General features: G+C 37.9%; 1 protein-coding gene across 5 annotated transcripts in view; it reads right to left on the reverse strand.

Moving 5' to 3' along the window:
• Positions 1-20,429, reverse strand: part of DNAJC13 (DnaJ heat shock protein family (Hsp40) member C13) — a 101,080-nt gene that overhangs the window by 6,324 nt on the left and 74,327 nt on the right. For 4 of the 5 annotated variants that reach the window (XR_012638252.1, XM_074945551.1, XM_074945550.1 and 1 more), the window contains 17 exons: positions 18,988-19,172; positions 18,108-18,182; positions 17,799-17,918; positions 15,335-15,514; positions 13,779-13,946; positions 11,980-12,093; positions 11,486-11,602; positions 10,456-10,633; positions 8,298-8,389; positions 7,301-7,400; positions 6,535-6,609; positions 6,252-6,364; positions 5,074-5,243; positions 4,485-4,527; positions 2,633-2,806; positions 1,467-1,646; positions 614-754 (listed from right to left, as the gene is read on the reverse strand). Coding sequence is in view for 4 of the 5 variants with exons in the window: in XM_074945551.1 (XP_074801652.1) it covers positions 614-754; positions 1,467-1,646; positions 2,633-2,806; positions 4,485-4,527; positions 5,074-5,243; positions 6,252-6,364; positions 6,535-6,609; positions 7,301-7,400; positions 8,298-8,389; positions 10,456-10,633; positions 11,486-11,602; positions 11,980-12,093; positions 13,779-13,946; positions 15,335-15,514; positions 17,799-17,918; positions 18,108-18,182; positions 18,988-19,172 (2,225 nt within the window). In the remaining variant the exon portion in view is untranslated. The remainder of the gene's footprint in view (positions 1-613; positions 755-1,466; positions 1,647-2,632; positions 2,807-4,484; positions 4,528-5,073; positions 5,244-6,251; positions 6,365-6,534; positions 6,610-7,300; positions 7,401-8,297; positions 8,390-10,455; positions 10,634-11,485; positions 11,603-11,979; positions 12,094-13,778; positions 13,947-15,334; positions 15,515-17,798; positions 17,919-18,107; positions 18,183-18,987; positions 19,173-20,429) is intronic. The other variant, XM_074945552.1, reaches the window with a different exon arrangement.

The raw sequence follows: 20,429 nt of genomic DNA on the forward strand, positions 1-20,429 counted from the left end.
TTGGAAAAACAGGATCTCTTTTGAAGATCCACAATACTCTGAACTGTTCTATTACACCTATTTCTGAGGACAGGTCAGTACAGGTATGCAAACAGCTAAGCTCACGCCGCTGCAGACAAGATAAAAATGCCAGGAAAAAAAAGAAAATGCAATGACGTCAATTAACCTCGGAAGACACTAAGCTACTCTGTGACAATTATGAAATGAGCTGGCAGTTCTGCTCCTGGTCCACATCCTTGAAGAAAGCCCTACTGACATAGTTTTTTCTACTGTCTCAGAAGAGAAAAGTTACAGAATGCAAGTCATAAGCTACCCTCTTAGAAGCTTTACAATAAAGTCTAAAGTCTGTTGTCCAAAGAGCACAAGGAAGCCTGTACTGCAGTTCTGAGCTATGGGTGAGGAATTTCAAATTCTAGCTTTGTCAAACCAGGACTTTTAATAGCATTAGACAGACAACAGGAAAATAGACAAGTTAATAGGCAAGACAGAAGTGAGCACCATCTAGCACTCTAAAGTAGTCAGTAATCACAGTTCTTGCACACCTCCTGAACTGACTAATGCACACCTGAGTGAGAGAAGTACTTGTACCATTTCTTTAGAACAGCTTGCTTACTTGGGCTACTAAATCATTCTGCTCCTTTTGAAACATTCGATTAAGCGCTTCACAGGCTAGACCAATCGTATCCAATCGCTTTTTCATTCCATTCATCAAAGGGCCAATGGTCTCAAGTGATGCCATTGCTCGAACACAAAGCTGTACATAGATAAGGAAAAGCATGTGTGCTGTGTTGATTGTATTTTTAATCTAAAATGCAAATCCTGAATACTATTGCAACTTGTACATCTACTACGATGATAAACTGCAGATCTTGACTGTCCCCTTCATACTTTCCTGGAGGAGTTTTACGTGTAGCACCATAGCAGCAGCAGGCACCAACTGTTGCAGTAGATGTTTGCTGGATGCTTTTATCCATAAGTAGGATGAATTAAAACCACTTACTAACCGATCACCACAGTAATGCAGCAAGCACAGAAGAAAAAAACAAAAACAAAAACCCCACCTATCGTTAGAAGCTATGTTGGCTTAGTTTTAAGAGTGAGGGGGTGAAATATCCACGTAGGTAACCAATATGGCTATTCGGAGAGTTCTCAGAAGATTTTATTTGCCACAAAAGTCTACAGGTTGCAGTAAAATGCTCCAACATGTTGTGCGCTAATTACCCCGTGTAGACCTTGCTGGCACACTCCAAAGGTACCTGGTTTGCATTAACACTACATTGCTGCAAACTAGATACATTTTAGAGTGCACCAGCCGGGTCTAAGTGGGGCAGTTAGAACGCTCTACAAATCACACCCCTCTAGAGTGCTTTGTTGGACCATGTAAACAAGCCCTAGGCTGGTATGAACGTACACGCCATATACACTTAGTATACATTCCATCTCAAAGAAAATCTTAAATGTGATACCTCATTATCAGACAGTGTGTGTATGACACGAACAGCACTTTTAGGAATAGCATTGTTCTTGTGATTCAGAGCCTGGAGAATCTTGGGGAGATGACCAAGTGGTGGGACTTGATCTGCTAGCTGAGGCTGAGTGCTGAAGAGGCACACGGTTGCTGTTGTTACAGTTTCTAATGTTTCCCCCTGTGAAAGCATACAAGTCTTTGCATTAAATTATTAATTTTCCAGGTCAAAATTAGCTATAACATTAAAGAAGCTCAGTGCAGCAGGCTATACCACTGCAACTGCAGTACACAAGTACTTGCTGTTTCTGATCTGTGGAAAATCAGAAGATACGAAGTATTACAGATACGCATTGATTTCTACAGTGATTTAAAGCCAGTAAATTGGGGGTGGGGGGGAGAAATGCATCTCTGTTAGCAAAACACAAGTTTGCATAAACTCACTAAATACATTGCTTCATTTAAAAAACTAGAATGAGTAGAGTAGAAGTAACTGAGCCAGGATGGGCTTCAGCCTACCTGAGTTCCTCCAGACAGCGTCCAGGGAATTTTTTTTTAAGTTAAATTTGATACTACTGAATCACTGACTTCCCTCACTGAGAGAGTTTCAAGCACAATTAATGATTTTGCTCATCCCGTGAATAACTGAACGTCCCTTTCTAACCTGCTTTTAATGTTGCAGTTTATGTTGGCAAGTGCTTCTTTTTCCTGTGATTTTTTGTACTGTTAGGTTGACCTAGACAGGTGCACTTTTCCTCCAAGCAAGCCATGAAATTATAGAATGTTTGAGGAGCTATCTTGGATTTGTATTCCCTTAGTCAATACCCTGAGCTAAAATTCCAATAGGACTTAAAAGGAGCAATCAAAAGACAGGGACTCTTGATTTAAGGCATTCAAATTCTAATTGTTTGCTTATTTATTATTTTTAAAGCGCTTCATCTTATCTAAGTGCTTTTGCACAAAATCAAAAATAAAATTTAAAGCTATTTCTATGTTGAAAAGGAAACTGCTACCACCATTGCAAGCAGAAATACAAGCACCAAGACAGAAGCAAAAATTAACCAAATGCTAATTAGCATCTTACATTATTGCTTTGAAATTTGCCCAACTCTGCCCTTACTATATGTTGCACACAATTTTAAACGCATAGCGAGAAAGGCTTCTTACATGGGGGTTATTTTTCTCCAGTAGTTCAGTGAATTTTTCCAACAGTGCAATAAGAAATTCTCTAGGTTTTCGTAGAACCCAGGCCGGCTGGGCAATAAAGATTCTTAAGAAGACTCCCCCTACAGAAAGTTCACCTTCTGCTTCACCATACACCACAGCAAAGTCTTCAGGCAGCTATATAAAATTGGAGAGGAACAAAAGTTACCATAAAACTCAGCAATAAGTCACCCCTCTTATCAGGAAAGAGGCAAATCAGTAAAACCTTGTAACCAATTACAACCATGATTTCATTAAAGTTTTTTTTTTTTTTTTTTTATTAGAGACCCACAGACTATCAGCTTTCTGTTCCCTAAAACATGTCCAACACGGAATTGTTCAGCAACATTAGCAATACCATAATTTCTTTACAGTAACAACACTAGTTACCTGATTCCTTCTTATAAAACAAGACACTGAACTTGGAAGTACTGTATGGTGAGTGGGCATTTTCAAGTAAATCTTGTCCATAGGTTCAGCTAGTTGCACAGGGAATGAAAATATACTAGTGATGGCCACTAATCACAAAAGAAATTAAATGACATGGCTGATGAAGACTAATGAGTTTTATGTGTAGCATTAACTGAGGATAATCTAATGAGCCTGATTTTTTAGTAAATCATCTCATCTCAACTGTTATGAAAGACATTCAAATACTGAAAGCTTTACACCAGAACTGGTAGAAAAGTTCCAGTTCAGATTTTTATTGGAATCAACAATTGCATTTTTTCCTTTGTGTGTTTGACAGTTTAAAGTGTGAAGCCATACAGCACATACTCCATAGGTCAAGGTGTGTTGTTTATGTTAAGCTATTTCCGAACACTACTCAATTGTCTTGTCAGAACTACATTTTCTGAGGGGAATTACTAGAATTGCAGTGGAAGAGATTCTAATGTCCTATTATTTTTAGTATCAGAGGGGTAGCCGTGTTAGTCTGTATCCATAAAAACAACGAGGAGTCTGGTGGCACCTTAAAGAATAACAGATTTATTTGGGCATAAGCTTTCGTTGGTAAAAAAAAACCCCACTTCTTCAGATGCATGGAGTGAAAATTACAGATACAGGCATAAATATACCGGCACATGAAGAGAAGTGGAGTTCTTACAAGTGGAGAACCAGTAACTCCCTTCTCTTCATGTGCCAGTATATTTATGCCTGTATCTGCAATTTTCACTCCATGCATCTAAAGAAGTGGGTTTTTTACCCCTGAAAACTTATACCCAAATACATCTGTCTTCAAGGTACCACGAGACTCATTATTTTTAGGACAGATTTACAAATACTTTACTATACATTTAACAGTTCAGACTAGTGAGGTGGCATTTACTATACAACCAATTCAGTTGGCTGAGACAGACATTTTTATGTGATGAAAACCTTAATGGATTACTAACAACTGGAAAACAGAGTAATTTGCTACGATCACGCAACAGATTTGATTGTTCAGAAAGTCAGCATACTGGGCACCAGTTAAGGCTCTCTGATCACAATTTAGTTTTGAACTTCACTGTTAAGTTTATAACTTATGTACATTTGTAGCCTGCCCATGTTTAAACGCTTCTAGCAAGAGACCGACTTTGTGGAGTTATTTGGAGGATAGATTCAGTAATTCTACATTGTAACTTGTTTTTTAGATGTCAACTCTAGACTACAGTAATGAGAGAGAGCAGGTGGTTTTTGCTAGAAGCGTGTCACTGGCATTTTCTACGCCACTGCAGAGAAAAGGAATGCATGTGAAAACAAAGCGTGAGCACTTATTACCAATTTCCCTACTGTTTCTCTTGGGGCCCCAAAATATGAACATTTTTGCTTTTACCTTCCAGTTAGTGTCAGGGTTGTCCCTCTGAAGTTTAAAGTGCCTGTTTTAAAAAAGAAAAAGAAATTAGGCGAATTAAAAGACTATTGTTCCTAGATACAACAAAACTTTGGCTCCCATTCAAAATCCAAACCTTCACTCTCCTTATTGGCTCCCCCACTCCCTGACACGTGTAATGGTTAAGCAAAGGTCACATTCCAAAACTCCACCTTCTTTCCCCCTCAGTTTCAATTCTCCCTTCTCAGGTTTGAAACAATGCGACCTGTTGGGCTGAGAGAGCACACAGAACTAAGTGCCATCCTTTTCTCTAGATCTCCGTAGGCAGCAGGTGGCCATCACGTGGCAGTTACATGCACTGCATTGCTTGGTTCTTATTATTCACAGTTGTGCTGAGGCTCTACTCAACCCAGATGCTCTAACGGAAGGCATTGCCTTAATCCTTCTCTACTTTTTAAATCAATCAGAACTCAATTTTTGTCACAGATGGATATTTGTGTTAATTAGTGAGAATGAACCTAAGGAATCAAACAGATACACAAGTGTGTCACTTAGCAAATACAGTAGCTATTGACATAGTAAGTCTACATACTCTAGCATCATTTCTCGAACTGTTGCTGATACTCTATCCCTGGAGAGGTCATTCCAAATTAACTCAGGATTTTCATGTGTTCCTTCGAAAATATGAACAGCAGCTTCAGGGTTATCTCTCATGGCATCCATAAAGACTCCAGGCAGAAACTTCATTAGTGTAATTCTAACCTGCAAAAGAAAAGCAATCCCAACCATTTTATAATATCAAACACCATACCAGTTAAACTCAATGGCATCAAAAGGTCTTCCTATGTAATGTGTTTTTTTTTAAATTCATGTATTTGTACATGACTATGCCAAAATACTTTTGTCTAATAAGAGAAAGCATCATTCAAACTCATTTTTATGTCTCGTTCATTTAATTAGCTATCTGGTATAAAAACCCAACCATTAATTTCACAATGAGACACGGCATCTCATGACTAAAAGTCAGTTAGAAATGATAAATCGGAGATCACATCTTTGTTATGCTGGTTACGGGTGCTTTTGAGATTTTATACTGAAATCTCACAATTAGAAAGTAAAAAAATGACAATTAATTTCAGTTAAATAAATACAAATGATATATTTTCTCTTTACATAAACATGGAAAAAATAGTTCACATTTTTGATATGCAAGTTTGAAGATCCTGAAAATCAAACTACCCTTTAGTCTCCTTCCTGAAGAGATGCCTTTTGTCCCTATCAACGATTTTACATGCTGGAAAACAGTATTTCCTAAATCCATACCCCTCTAGATCTACCAGTGTGATTTATATCTTGCCAAGTACTCTTGTGATCACATGAAACATATCTGTTCTTATGCAAGCTCCATGGAACATTGCAATCTAATCATATTACAAAAGGTAAAATGTTTTCAAACAAATACCTAAATGTTACTATAACTGAAAGATTAGAGAAACATTCAGTTTTTCTAGCCAGTTTCCCTGTTGTTGTACCATCAGTTTCCCATGTTTGAGTCTTTGACAAGCAACAGAGGAGAAAAGCATTAAGAAAACCCTGTAAGCCCCCAAAAGCTGTTAGGGGGGGACTTACAGGCAGGTGTAGTAAACTACATTTAACTCCTCAAAGTTGACTGAATTTTGAGTTGTTCGGTACCTCTTCTTTAATTTCAGGGACACCAAGTCCTTTGTGTGAAAAATAACCTAGCAACTTTTTAAATTCACTCTTGCTCACCTTTGGACCCACTAGCTTATCTGCAGTCATTTTGGCAAAAAGCTCTGCTGTCTGGGTTCGGACCTGTGGATGTGTTGAATTGCAGAACATATCTAATAAGTAGATTAAAGCACCTGTTTGGAAAAACAGGGGGAAAAAGGTTTAGGTTTTTCCAGATCACATCAGCCACTAGTTATGCACTGCTCTAAGTAGCAGAGCAAAATCTCACACCACCATGTCTGCAACAGTTTTGATCTTCATTTTGTACACGTCTACTTTATCAGCCATTCAGAGAATACTGTACCTTTTGCCATGGCCTCTTTAATTATTTTTGTACTAGATGTCAAGGCATAGAGAGTTTCAAGAACAAGCTGCCGACCTGTCAAGATTAAACAGAAATATTAGAGAAACTATGCCTGCTGTTATGATTAGTTCTTCCATATACGATTTACTGGACTGGAGTGCCATGAAGAACAGAACACTTCAGTTCTGGTGTTAAGCCAACCAAGGAGATTTTCCCCTCAAAGAACTGGTTCCTGGAAAGCATCATAATGAGTAAAAAATAATGCTTACCTAATGAGAATTTGAAAGAAAGGATTTAAAAGTAAGTACAAGTCAGAGATTGCAGGCCTAGAGTCCTGACTAAATTCCAGTTAGGCAATTATGTTCCATCTACCTAAAATTTCCTTTATAAAGTTCATAGCAAAGGTGTCATTCAGGTGAAGACCAACCAGTTAAAACTACAAAACCTGAGATATTGCACACTGTATAGATATTAAGAATTGTAGACAGAAGTATTCAGTTTATAAAGTGAATGTCAAAGAAGTGTTAATTGTATGTTTCCCAAAATGAAAGGCTTGAAATCTAAGTGATTAAGAGGTGTACTTGAGCTGAACCAAAAGTTAGATGTATAAAACGGGTACTCAGGTCATGCATATTACAACATTAAGGATACTCTCAGGATCAGGTTACAAGTTCAGCTAGTTGCATTCCAAATCACTAACTTTTCACAAGTTTGTCAAGTTTGGTTTTTATACAAAGCTTTCTACAAGCAACTGCATAGTACATACTTGAAGGCAGGGAATGCAGGAGGGCCAGCAAATTGGAAAGAACCATTGCCTCGGCAATATTGTTAACACATTCCTGGTTACAAGTCACTATGTTCACCACCTGTAAAACATGAAAAGCATGAATCATTAGAAAAAAAGTAAGTTTCTTGGCAAATGGCTAGATTATACATTTAAGCCACTTTTGGTGAAGAAATGCAATATTGTATCAGGTAAATTCTCTTGAGGCAGTCTGGTCCAGTCAATGGGGCACTGGATTAGGACTCAAGAATTATAGCTCTGCAACTGACCTGCTGTATGACCTTGGGCAAAGAACTTTGCTTCTGTACCAGTTTCCCTTCCCATACTTTGTCAAGAGTATTTAGCTCACTCTTCAAGGCAGGGACTATCCTACTATGTGTATGCACAACACCTAGCACCCAATGGGACACCCCAATCCCCCAGTCTCAGTCAGGACTTCTAAGCACTACTGTAGCACAGTACAGCCTCCAGTGGGTGCAATAAACCTAGATTCAAAACCCAATGTTGAAATTTTACAAGGACATGTACAATGAAGGTGTTAATTTCTAAAAATACATATGTTAAAGTTTTTGGCTACTGTTAAGCTAGCCTAAATTTATTTTTATTAAATATTAATATAATATAAATAGTGCTAAAACCACTGAGAAAACAGATTCAAGAGCTATTTGGTCGAGTTGTTTGCTAAACAAATGTTAGAAACTGATAATTTTTTCTAGTATATCCTAAAACAGTCAACATTAAAATGTGCACGCAATGTTCAGGAATTACTGTCTAAAACGGTAAGCTTGGAATGAGGTCTAGATTTTAAATAGGAGCAAGTTATGACTGATATTTAACAGATTTTAACAAATAAAAAATGCAATTTCTTAACCTAGCCAGGTGTACCTGGCTCATCTATGCAACAAACTACATTCAGCATCCATGTGATTAGGTACTGTGGGCTGGATACACAAAAATATTGCTTAAGCAATGTTTTTACCTCTAAAGCCAACTGCTGCACGTGACCAGCTCCATGGACACGCAGAAGGGAGAATATCAGCTTAAAGTGACCTATGCATTCACACTCAGAACCTATAAAGGAGGAATAAGTTATTTTACCATTGTAAAGAACACTTAATGAAGAGCTGCCCAATCAATGTTACACACAGTATGAATTACTTTAAAAAGACTAAGCTCTCTGGAGCACAGGCCATCTTTGTGTTTGTAAAATGGGGTCCTGTTCCATAACTAGGACTCGCAGCTACTGCAATACAACTAACTATGCATAAAATATTTGAAAAGCTGCCTGCAAGTCCAACTGTGAAAGCACCAAGCCAACATGAAAAATAGCTATATCAAAGAAGGGGGATCAGTATAGGTTTCCCCCCATTAGTCATTAATGGCACTATTAGAAAACCAAGTACTGAGTAGATAAAAAAAATAGGGTGTATAGTTTCAAGGTTGCAGGAACTGGCGAGCACCTGTCAAACACGATAATTCAGTTAAAATCAAATACATTTAGGGTCTACAGTTCAACTATCTAGTTCAAATGGTTTTCCAGACAGACATTTAGCTACTTTCTCTCTTTTGCTGTTACAAAGTTAGTCCACTTCTATAGAGTTAATATACATTTGACACTAATGTTCAGTCTCTATTTCAAACAAAACACTTTCATGCCAATCCTACCCCACTGTCTTCTCTGCAAGAACCTGCTGCCTGTCAACTGCAGAACTGCTAACATGCCGACCTTCAGTGTTGTAAGAATTAAACTTTAGACTTAGGTCTAATCTTTGCCAAAGTGAGCTTTCACTACTTGTAGGGACATTACCAACATTATAATCACATTTCTGCAGTTACAGTAATCTCATACATTACAAGTAACTGAAAGTAGTAGTTTCCTGGATTTTTCCTGTTTATTTTGTGCATTTGACAGCTCTTCAGTTTTGGGACCGCCCACTCTTCCTTAAAGAAAAGGCCCTTAAAGTCAGCATCAGAGTAGCTGAAAAAAAACCCTTTGTTTTTAAATAGATACTTTTAAATATTTTTAAATTCCTTTAGCAAAAATTTGTCTTGAAGTTCAAAAGCTTCCAAAAAAAGTTAGCATTGACAGTAACCCCCCTTTGAAGGAACACAGGGAAACAGTTTCACTTTAGACACAAATTTTTATCTTCAGTTTTAGTCTGCAATTGCCAAAGAACTGGATTAGAACCCAGGTTGTTCTGGAAAGATTTAAAAAACCCCACCACACTACCTTTAAATGAAAGTTCAGCTTGGATTACACAGAACATAATATCTAGTAGTTCACCAAAACTCCCCCATCCCCTCTTTGGCCCCTTCAAAATAGGACAGAACTTTGTTAATAAAAGCAGTCATTTTTCTCTACTTCTGAATAGGTCTAGGCTGCACCCCCACCACGCCAAGAACATTTCAGTGTTGTAGTATTATTACACGTTCGGAGACATGAATTAAGACTTGCTAATAAGTTTTCATCTAGTAATATAGTTTCCATAAAACTAAATTAAAAATTTAGCAATCCAGTGTGTTTGAAAAGCGTCTTCCCTCAAAATACTAAAATATTTTCTACCATCCCTGGGGTTCCATCCTTTAAACAGAGCTATGCTAGGACAGGTTTTTTGTTTTTTGTTGTTTTGTTTTTTAAGTGGCTTGGTTTTCAACAGGCCTTTGAACACAGTACAATAGCTCTGCAAAATGATCCTGATATTTCACTATGCTAAGCACAAAGTGTTCTCACACCCCCTTTTACCATAGGTGACTAAAAACAACTTTGCATGAAGAGACTTTACTCAGCTGGCAAAAAAACTGCTCTCCTTGGAGAAGTGGTGAAGAAGATTTCTATGAGACTGATGTACCAACAGCAAGAAAAGGGAAAAACAAAACACCTTCTCAGTGAAATTCACTATTTTCCTAGTAAAGAAAAGCAAAGCATTCTACCAATGTTGCTGTTAAACTATTTAAAGGTCTTTAAAAATTATTCCAGAAATACTCCTTTTAAGACAACTGGCTAGCCAGCAGCATGAATCTCTACAGCTTGGCAACATGCACAGGTTTAGTGCTAGATTCATGTATCTAAAATAAATCTATAATGAGGTCATTTGCAAAGTGCTGCTTATTGATCAATTCAACATGTTTAAGGTTACCTGGGTTGTGTTTTATAACATTTCTCAGCGCCTCCAATGCCATTTCAACCCTCCGTAACCGGTCTCCATGTTGATCAGACTCTACTTTCCCAGTCTGTGTGATAGCCATTAACGTGTGAAGGTACTGTGCCTGTGAGCCAATGTAATCCAAAAGGCTTGCAGCAAATGCTTTTGGAAACTTGAAATAATGAAGAGATCAGTAAGTGTACATAAGAATCTTTATATGTATTTCAAAAACATATACAAAGCATTCTGCACTAGAAGTATGGAACTGCATTGTACAGCAAGCTCAAAAGCCATTTCCAAATTCAGTAAAGCGGTGATTCTCAGCTTTTCCATACCAGAACCTCCCCTTTCACCAATGCATGTTCTAGCTAGGATTCCTTTCCTATTTACCAGAAGGTTCTGACCCTCAGTGGACAATTATTGTATATTCACAACAGTCTTTTATTGTAATGCCATTTTCCCCTCTTCTGACATGATAGTACTACAGTTTAACTACAGATAAAATCCGTTAAGAGTTTGAAGATGTGACCAAGCATCTCCATCTTTGTTGAGAAAGCATAAAACTAATAGCTTAAGATAGAAGAGTGCGGAATACTCAAGCCATTCTAGGGAAGTATTTAGCCATTTAAAATTGTGTCAAAATGCCTGTGACACAAATTCTGACCAAATCCATGCTTTTCTTTGCCAGTGAGAATTTCAGTTTGGATTCTTGTCTCTCCTGTTTAACTGGGAGATAAAACAAGATGATACATCCTAAGGAAATGGAAATGCCTAAGATCATAGTCTACGCTGTGATGTTGAGATACCCTGAGAAGTTAACAGGAGCTGCAGATGCCCCAGCTTTAGATGCATATTTCTAATACGACTGCTGAAGCTTTTGTATAAAAACTTCCTGGGAGTGTTAACTCTTGATGCCCTTCAGAATGCTATTTGAAATGGCAGTTTGGTTTAAATTCACAAAGTAAGTACCATTTGAAAGACTAGCTTGAGGTTTCTTCACAAACAGCAAAATTAACAATCTCACCTCTAGCTGAAAAGTAGGGACTTCATTGTAAACTCTAACAAAAATCTCTCCCACAATAAGTTCTTTTGCATGGTCACTGAAGACAAATTCAGATCCATAGCTTTTGTCACAATCACCCTTCAAGAAAAAAAATGCTTTGTTAAATATATTTACAAAATGACCCACCATATACAGATTTTTTTTTTTTAAATAGAGGTACGGAAAAGAGTTAACTGCTGTGACTCCATTATTTCCAAACCAAAACACAGACAAGGCAAAAGCAACAGCACAAGACTTCGTACAAATATGTTTTAAGTTTTTAGAATAAAGCAGCGAGAACAAAAATATCTGAGAAGTTGGCCAGTGTAAGGTTTCTCTCAGTGGCTGGATAATTAAAACTGCATGAGCCCATTTTTCCTGAGCTTTAAAAAAGCTTCCTATAATGTGAGGATACCAGATCATTTAAGGCAACCTAGAAAAAGGCTCTATCATAAAAATGTTTAGGAGTGTCTCACTCTTTTTATCATGCTTTCTTGTTCAGATTCCAGGAATTCAAGAAGTTCAGCTCTTGTCCCATTGTTCCAGATCAAATAGGGGCTCTCTGTGTTGCTGTTGAGCATCTTCAGAATCTAGGAGACAGAATAAAGAGTTTAGGCAAATAAGTGGGTTTAACAATTCTACACAAAAAGCACATTCAGAGTTTTAACACTGTTCCAAGAGAAGAGATCATACGGGGGGGGGGGGGACGAGGGGGGGACTATGGCCTTTGTGAAGATCTGGTTCAGATTATGTGGCCCACTGGCTAGATCTTGGATTTCAGGAGTAGGCTTAAGGCCAAATTTTCCAGATAAGATTTTTTTTTTGGGGGGGGGGGGGGGAAGAAGAGGGGAGAACAGAGAGAAGTGATACTTGCAAAAAAGTATGCACGCACAATATAAATGCTGGTTTTGCATGCATAGTTTTTCCATCTCTTCTTCCCACTCCACACATGCCAGAAACCAAGGAACAGCAGCTCCCCCATGCAGCCAGCAACTGGAAGCAGCACTCCTTCATAGCGCTCGCTGTAACTCCTTCCCTTGGACCTGTGTTCGGTCTTCAATATTACCCCCTAGTCTGCAAATGCTGCTTTTTCCTCCCATACTTCCTCCACCTTCTTCATCCCTATGCTCTCCTCTTCATGCTCTTTTCCAACCCCATCCCCACACACATTTCAGGAGATAACCCTGACAACCTCATAATTGTCCTTTACACTGCCCACTTTCCTCTGCCTGTTCCAGCTCCAAATAAGCTTACTTTGAACCACCACCTTTATTTCCTTGTACTCCCCGAAACCCAGCTGAGGACTCAGACACTGTTCTCTCCTTTGCTCTTCCCACTCTCTCAATCATCAGAACAAAGGCACTGAACAGTAAACGGTGTGAGGGGCTAAATGGAGAATCTTTCCTCACTTCTTTTGTGGAGCATTCCATCTGGCTCTTCTCCCTTTCTTCCTCCAAATGGTTATATACTCTCCACCATAACCATGCTGCAAGGCCTGGTTTGCCATCTTCCTCATCTCAGCTCCCGACCCGCACATAAGCAACATCCATTTCAGAACACTAGGATGGCATGTTTAAGTGCGAGGACTCAAGAATCCACCTGCATCTTTGGTATTACTTCACACTCACTAATTTTGTTTTTTTTAAATAGAACATTGTTTGCTGTCACTTACCTCTAACTACAAACTCATCTCCTGTTCACTCCCATGCTCCCACCCACCCCATAATTTACTCTGATAATTTTACTAACCTCCAGCTTCTCTGCTGCTCTTATCCTTCTGTACGTTGTTGCTCCCTTCTTTTAAACACTATAGTCTTTTAATTCTAACCTTGCACTGACTTTTGTTTCCCAACACCATGCTGTCTACCCCAAACCTTGGTACCTGCAACCCCTGAATTCACTTTCTGTTCCCATCTTTGTGTTGCAAAGTGCTGTACCTGTCATACATTTTGGGGTAAGGGTGTTCACCTGCATCGTTGGTCAACTCAAGACTTAAATTTTTATTAAGATTAAAAAAATTGACTAGATAGTCACTGTTACCTAGGTACTGTTCTAAAAACATTCACAAAAATCAAGAGTTCTGTTCTAAAGATCACTAGTTATTTTAGTCATTTAACTGGGAAATGGTTATCAAATTGCACTTCATTTCTCAGTATTCAGGCTGCTCTGGTTTATGTGTTACTGTGGTTAACAAGTAAGTTTTTAATAAACAATCATTTCTTGTAGGTTGTTTTACATAATGTCAATACTTTGGTTGCCTTAGACATTCTTGTACCTCAGTAGGAGCAGCCACAGCAAGTTTCCTTGCAACATATGGTGTCAGCATTCCAGCCAAGCTTTTTCTTATTGCTGGATTTTCAGGTGTAACTCGTTCTTCAGACAAATACCCTCCAAGACGACTCAAAGCAAGAAGACTGAGTTTGGCGAGACCATTGGCTACTTCCTGTAAATGAAAAATACATAAATTTTAAAAAGGTCAATCCTATTATTAATCTTGAACAGAAACCTGAAGCAAGCTAAAGAGAAATATCAACTACCTTTTTAAAAACCACCTCTTGAAAATAAGTTGTCCAATGCTTTTTTTATGCCTTGCATGATCATAAGCAAATTCAGTTCCTTTTAGTTTACTTCTTGTTTATGCGCCAACCTTGACAGAAATATGCATACATCTGGGCACAGCACTAGGTGTTGCAGAACACCAAGAGATACTAACAGTTTTTGACATGTAACACCAATATAGTTTGTCTGCATCTACCTGTGTAAAGCCCATGAAGAAAACTAGATGTATTTGGGGCTTTAAACGGACATGAAAATTTCTTAGTTCATAATTTAATGGGATATTTGGCCAAAGAATGGCAATTTCTAGAACAAAGATATATTTCTGAGATATTTAAACCTTTGTATAATGATTCAACAGTGCACTAAAAGATGGTATTTTTTGCATCCTGGCAAGGCTCCTCATTGAGCTGATCCAAGAGAGATATGCAGCAGTTTTGAATAACTGATTCTGACCCACGGGTTTTACAACCAGTTGAAGTTATACATTTCTGCTATGGAGGAACCTGTTATGGTGCTAATATAAATCTAAGAGTTTTTTAGATAAAAGTAGTGTTTCTGACAACTAACCAGCTACTTCTTCAGTTCTGGACTATCTGCAGCTAGTACTTTCCTGCTTATTCTTCTACTGGGAAAATTTGTACTATATCTGGATAATAATATTTATGGCCTATCATTTTATCTACTCCCATAAAAAATTACATTAACATGAATTTAACATTAACTGTACCCATCAATAATTTATTGTAATATACGTTACAGGGATGCCCTAATTATCCCAAAACCAAAGTACTGTAAGCTAGAAAATTCAGAGTTAACATGTTAGAATTTCTTAAGCATAACCATAATGATCTGGAAGTGCACATTTAGTGCACCCAAACCATATTAACTCTGCCCTGTATGACACCATACATTTATCATATGGTTACAGTTAAAGCATTTTAGCATTTATGGTTCCAGATTAGATGCAAGTAATTTTTAAACTCAAAGCCATGTAATTTGGGGAAATGTATTTTTCAAGCCTAACAGAGTTCAAATCTGTGCTATACAAGCTAAAAACTGAACCTTAACTAATGAGTCTCAACTGGCACTTCCATAATCTATTCCCAACAAATTCAATTACAAGATAAACTTGTATGTACAGTCAACAGAAGTCACTTAACAAGTTTAAGCATTATTATTCAGAAAATACATTATCACCTCAAAAGAGATGGTAACCAACATCCATCTTAAAGTCTGAAATAGAGTCAAGTGTAAGTTGCTCAGAAATATTACCTGCTGATTAGAATCTTCACTCTTCTGAATGCCACTCTCTTCTAGCGTATAATCATAGTTAAAGAGGTAACCGAGTAAATACCATAAAATTCCAGCTTGAAACAAATGTGTTTGTAGCCAGTAATCGACAGCAAATGAACTGACACATTCCACTCCCAAGGAAGCCACTCGCGGAATGTTCTGAGGAATGAAGGAGAACTGACATTCAGTATTTTTGGTGACTGAGGAAAATTTTAACCTAAAAGGAAAAAGTTAAATAGCACACCAGCAAATTCGTCAACAGGAACAATGTTTTGGTTTTAGAGAAATTTCGTGTTTAAGATTTTGAATCTTGTACCTAAATATAATGAGTGAGATACTAAGGATCTGCATAAACTGATGAAATCTGAAGTCTATGGGGGGAGAAAAAAAGGCTTATGGTGTTCACGACTTCAGCATAAGCATCTACATAAAGCTTCAGGGGACACATGGCTAGAGCTGGTTCAAAATTTTTCCAACAGAACACTTTTCTGTCAGAAAATCCTGATTTAATGGAAGCCAGGCAGTTGGGCTGTCTGCCTGCTTGGTTAGGCCAGCCAGCTCCCAAGATCCTCTGCAGCCTTCCTGCCCAGCTGCTGGGGAGCAGTGCCTCTCCAGACCCCAGTCTCCTGTACAGCTGGCCAGCAACTGCAGCGACTGATGTCAAAGAGAGCCTCTGCTCCCTACCAGCTGGTGAGCTGTCTGTGTGGGTGCTAGGGAGGCAAGGAGCCAGTCGGGCAACTGGAAATTAGGGTTCTTCCAAAAATCTCTGTTCTGTGGAAAATTTTTGCATTTTTGACTTTTTGTTCCAGTTCAGAACAAAAACGTTGTGAAAAAGTTTTCAGCAGAATGGATATTCTGGTTACCTCTCAGCTTCACATGTGACCGTCAAATGATTATCAAAACCCTGGTTAACCAAAACTCAGTTAAAGGTTTCACTGTATTCAGAAGCAAAAACATAGAGGAGTCAGACTTTTGGGATTTAATATCCTGCTTTCCCTCACATGGTGCAATCAAGATGGACTACTTCTGATACAAATTGCTTTAATAGACTCCAGTCTGCAATTCTTCCACACTGCTCAGCATGGACATATTTGTTGATCAGTATTACATTTTGAAGAACTTATTCTATACTTTGTTTATAGAAATCAAATTTTGAAGAGCCATGTCTTTGAATGGATTACTCAATAGTTATATACATTTACTTCTACAGTGATGTTCTGTAGGAGCAGTCTAATAGTTGACTATCTCAAGCACTTCACATGAAGTTCTTAATTGATAGACTGCACTAAGTATTGCAAAGAACTGCTTAATGGAAAGTAAAATTTAAGCTCTACTGCATTTTGGAAGAACTTTCAAACAGATGTCACTCAAAATACTTTTACTACATTCTCAGCTGATTATGTTTCTTTTCAATATTCAAAATAAGGTAGAAGTAACCTCAAGAAATTACACCAGCTTTAAATTTCCTTAGCCAGTTTTTGAAGGTTTACCATTGCATTCTCTATTTATGTTTTAAGTCAGATCTTTAGATTTTGTTCCTTATATCTGCTGTGCCTCTGTCTTCCCAGTGCAGCAATGCTATTTTAAATCACCAGCCAAAGGAATTTAAACTTGAGATTTTTTTTTCTACTTATAGAAGTAAAAATAGATATTAGAGTAAAAATAAAGACAGTTACTCTGCCTAGCTAATTCCATGAGTAGTTAGTGGTGAAATTCTGCTTTTTAAAACTTTAAAGTTCAGAGTAATACCATTAAACCCCCTGGAGTTACTGGTTTTTAGAGTTGTGAAACAGAACAGAATTTGGCCCAATGTGGAAGGTAAGCCAGGGTGGTGGCCCTTGTCACCAATCTGAGAAATATTCCGAAAGGTAGCATTTTCATCTACTGTAATTGGTAGATTGTTCTTGTACTTCCCTAAAACTAGGATTTAAATTTAAGTGGAAATACTTTGAGTCAGAATTTATGGATTTGTCTCCACACAAGTTGCACTGGTTTTTAAACCAACTTGATTAAACTAATGCAAAACCCGCTGTGGATGATCTGAGCTGTTTAAACCAGGGTATAGCTTGCATCTTGTAATTTACAGACAGAATTTAAAAAGGTAAAAAAAGCAATATAAGCTAGATATAAAACTTATAGGTGCAAGCTAAATGTATATAAGAATCTACACAGGGAATTTGCACCATTTAATTAAACCTGTTAAAAAATGTTACACCTTTAGTTAAATCAGTGCAAGTTTGTGTGTGGACCAAGCCTCATATGTGTGTCATACTGACTGCAAGTATCTGTACTATTGGGAAATTCACACAACTGTTTTTATAAAAAAAACTTATTTTAAGAACTAGTCTCATATAGTGGCTCATTTTCTAGTACTGTATTTACAACACTTAAATATAAAACAAGAAAACTACAACAGCTTAGGTAGTAAGCCAGGAGATCTTACCTTGCCATAATATAGCACTCTACAGAGATCCTTGATGATATTAGGCATTTCAGTGATCTTTTCTCTGCACTCCTCAAACTGAGCTGCCACACTGTAACACTTGCTTATATGCCCACATACCTACAAACAGAAACACTTTCTTAAGCCACAGAGTTAATGTAGTGTACTGCATATCCCTTGAACAGGAGAAGGACACGCAAATTTCTAAAACACTTTTTATTAGCTGCACAAAGCCTCATAAGAAAATGGTACAAAAGGTATGGCCTGACATACTGTTAAGTACCGTTTTACAATTTCTGTATTGCTTACCTGTACAGACATGTCATCTGGTTTACTGGAGCGAGTCAAGACTGCCACACAACGATTAAATGCTTCTTGCAATACCTTTAGGGAGTAAAAAGCTGTAAGGGTTAGAATTCATCATAAACCTAAAGAAAGTATCTTTCTGCCAAAGTGTAGCTTTACAAGGTTTGTTTCAATAAAGCCTGCTCAGGGTCTGTAAACCTATTACCTCCTGTTATGCTTTAACAGCTGTCCTATGCACTGAAACAAATTTTGCTTTCGCTGTTCGGGCTTCATTTTACAACCATAAAGGGAGATTTACTGCTACTTCATATGAATTATCCATCATGTAAAGATTATCTCCTTGGAAATATCTAGCCTTTTCACACTGCCATGATAGTTTAAGGGAGTTTTTAAAAGATTTTTAATATACTGGCGTCCTCTTCTCCCAGTTGTGCTACTTAGGAGTGTTCATTTGGAATAACCAAACCACGCTCAAATGATTGGCTCCCACCCTTTAAAGCAAGTCACTATTTATTTTTTATGGGGTTTTTTTTTTTGCACCAAACAAGCACAACACAGAAGCCCGATACAGACAGTGCCGTTCCATGTAACGGCCACTAGAACTTGTTCTGGAAGATGAATGTTATGTAAATCAATTCAAAGCCACCTTGTGGAGGGATGAATTAATCTGCTCCAGAAGGAGATCCCTCCTGTCCCCCAGCCCTCCCATTTCAGAAGAAACCATGAGAATGTTTCTTGCAGGAAGGAATTGGGCAAATGTGCGGATAACACTACACCATCAATTTTGTTCTTCCCCCCTTCCTCAGCTGATTATCCAAGAAGCAGTAACCATCAACAAACAAGCTGTGAAAACAGATGTGCTTATGAGTTTCTTTGGGTTTACCTCTATTCCATTCTCTCTCCGCAGTTCTTCTGCATTAAGTGCTGAACAATTGACTGTGTGGAAAGCCAGCTCTGCAGCAGCAGGCAACAAAGGAGATTCCTTGGAAAACAGAAGATCATCTGAAGTTTCTAGTGTAATGGTCTTAATCAGCATGGGATAGCCTGCATATTTGTAAGGTTTCAAATCTGAAGGATAAACAAACTGAAATGTAGCAAATCTGATAGCCATTAACTAGCAGTGTCTAAATGTGTAAGGATTTTATCATGATCTGCTTCAGATTACTAAATTACTCGTTCACAAAATGTTTTTTCCTCCTTCAGAGCCAAGCTATGTGTGAACACAATGTTGGCTCATCTGACAAACAGGATTATTTCTGTAGCCCTTGAGATTTTCTAGTAATGCACAAACCAGTCTGCCATCTTTCACAGTATGTGTCTAGCCTACTTCAAGAAATTAAGTGAAAAAAAACAAACTATTAATGTTATCAAGTCAGTTTTAGTAAGGGAATACTAAATTGGGAAGGTTGCTGAAGTCCTTTATATTTAATGTTACAGAATGACAGCTGAAACTTGAGTCTATCACCTTCTCACATAAGGCATCAAACCTTCTAAATGGGTTTCAGATGGGCTTAAGTGCAATTCTAAACAAAACGTTTAATTTGCTATAGAAGAAGGCAATCTATATGTTAAAGTAGTATTTGGCTTAATGCAACTAATTGAATATTATGGGTGACCTTTTCCACACAAGTCAAGAGATACAGCTGTAGTTCTCTAAGCTACGTGCCATATTGCACGCAAGTATTTTATACGACTAAGATGTGTGTGTTTTAAGGTACCATACATGGTAATGCAAAGGGTTCCAAGGATCGTTAGTCAAGAATTATGAGACCACTTCAGCCATCCCTCCTCTCTGGTAGAGACTGCAGAGGAAGAGGGTGGTGTTGGAGCTGGTACATGCAGAGTCTGCCTCTCCTGGGGACTATGCAACAGCAGGGGGAACCCTGACTAGAATGATGCAGTCAGTTTTCAACTCCCTTTGGACTACTTGAGTATGGCAAAGAGTAGATCAGGACAGAGACTCTTAAGTACATTTAAGAATGAGAAAGTCACACTGCACATGTGCAGCATGCACTACTTTTATGTTTAGAACTATTTAAGTGACATTTCGTAAGCATTAAAAAGTTTGCTTGGAGAACTCATTCTCTGGCAAGACTGAAGGTTAAGAGACCTTTGAGTGCAAGAGTCAGACATTTAACTGATGAAAAGTCTCTTTTCTTCATTAGTGATTTCCAAAACCAGGCAAACACGTAACAAATTGTCTTGCTAAATGTTCACCTTCAGCCCTGTTGCCATCTCCTGCTATTTCAAAGCACCTGAAAATGTTAATTGAATAAAATGACTTTTCAGTCACAATTACAATACTGCCCAATTATTATTTGACTA

This window comes from Natator depressus, chromosome 2 (assembly GCF_965152275.1).
Source record: "Natator depressus isolate rNatDep1 chromosome 2, rNatDep2.hap1, whole genome shotgun sequence".
NCBI lineage: Eukaryota > Metazoa > Chordata > Testudines > Cheloniidae > Natator > Natator depressus.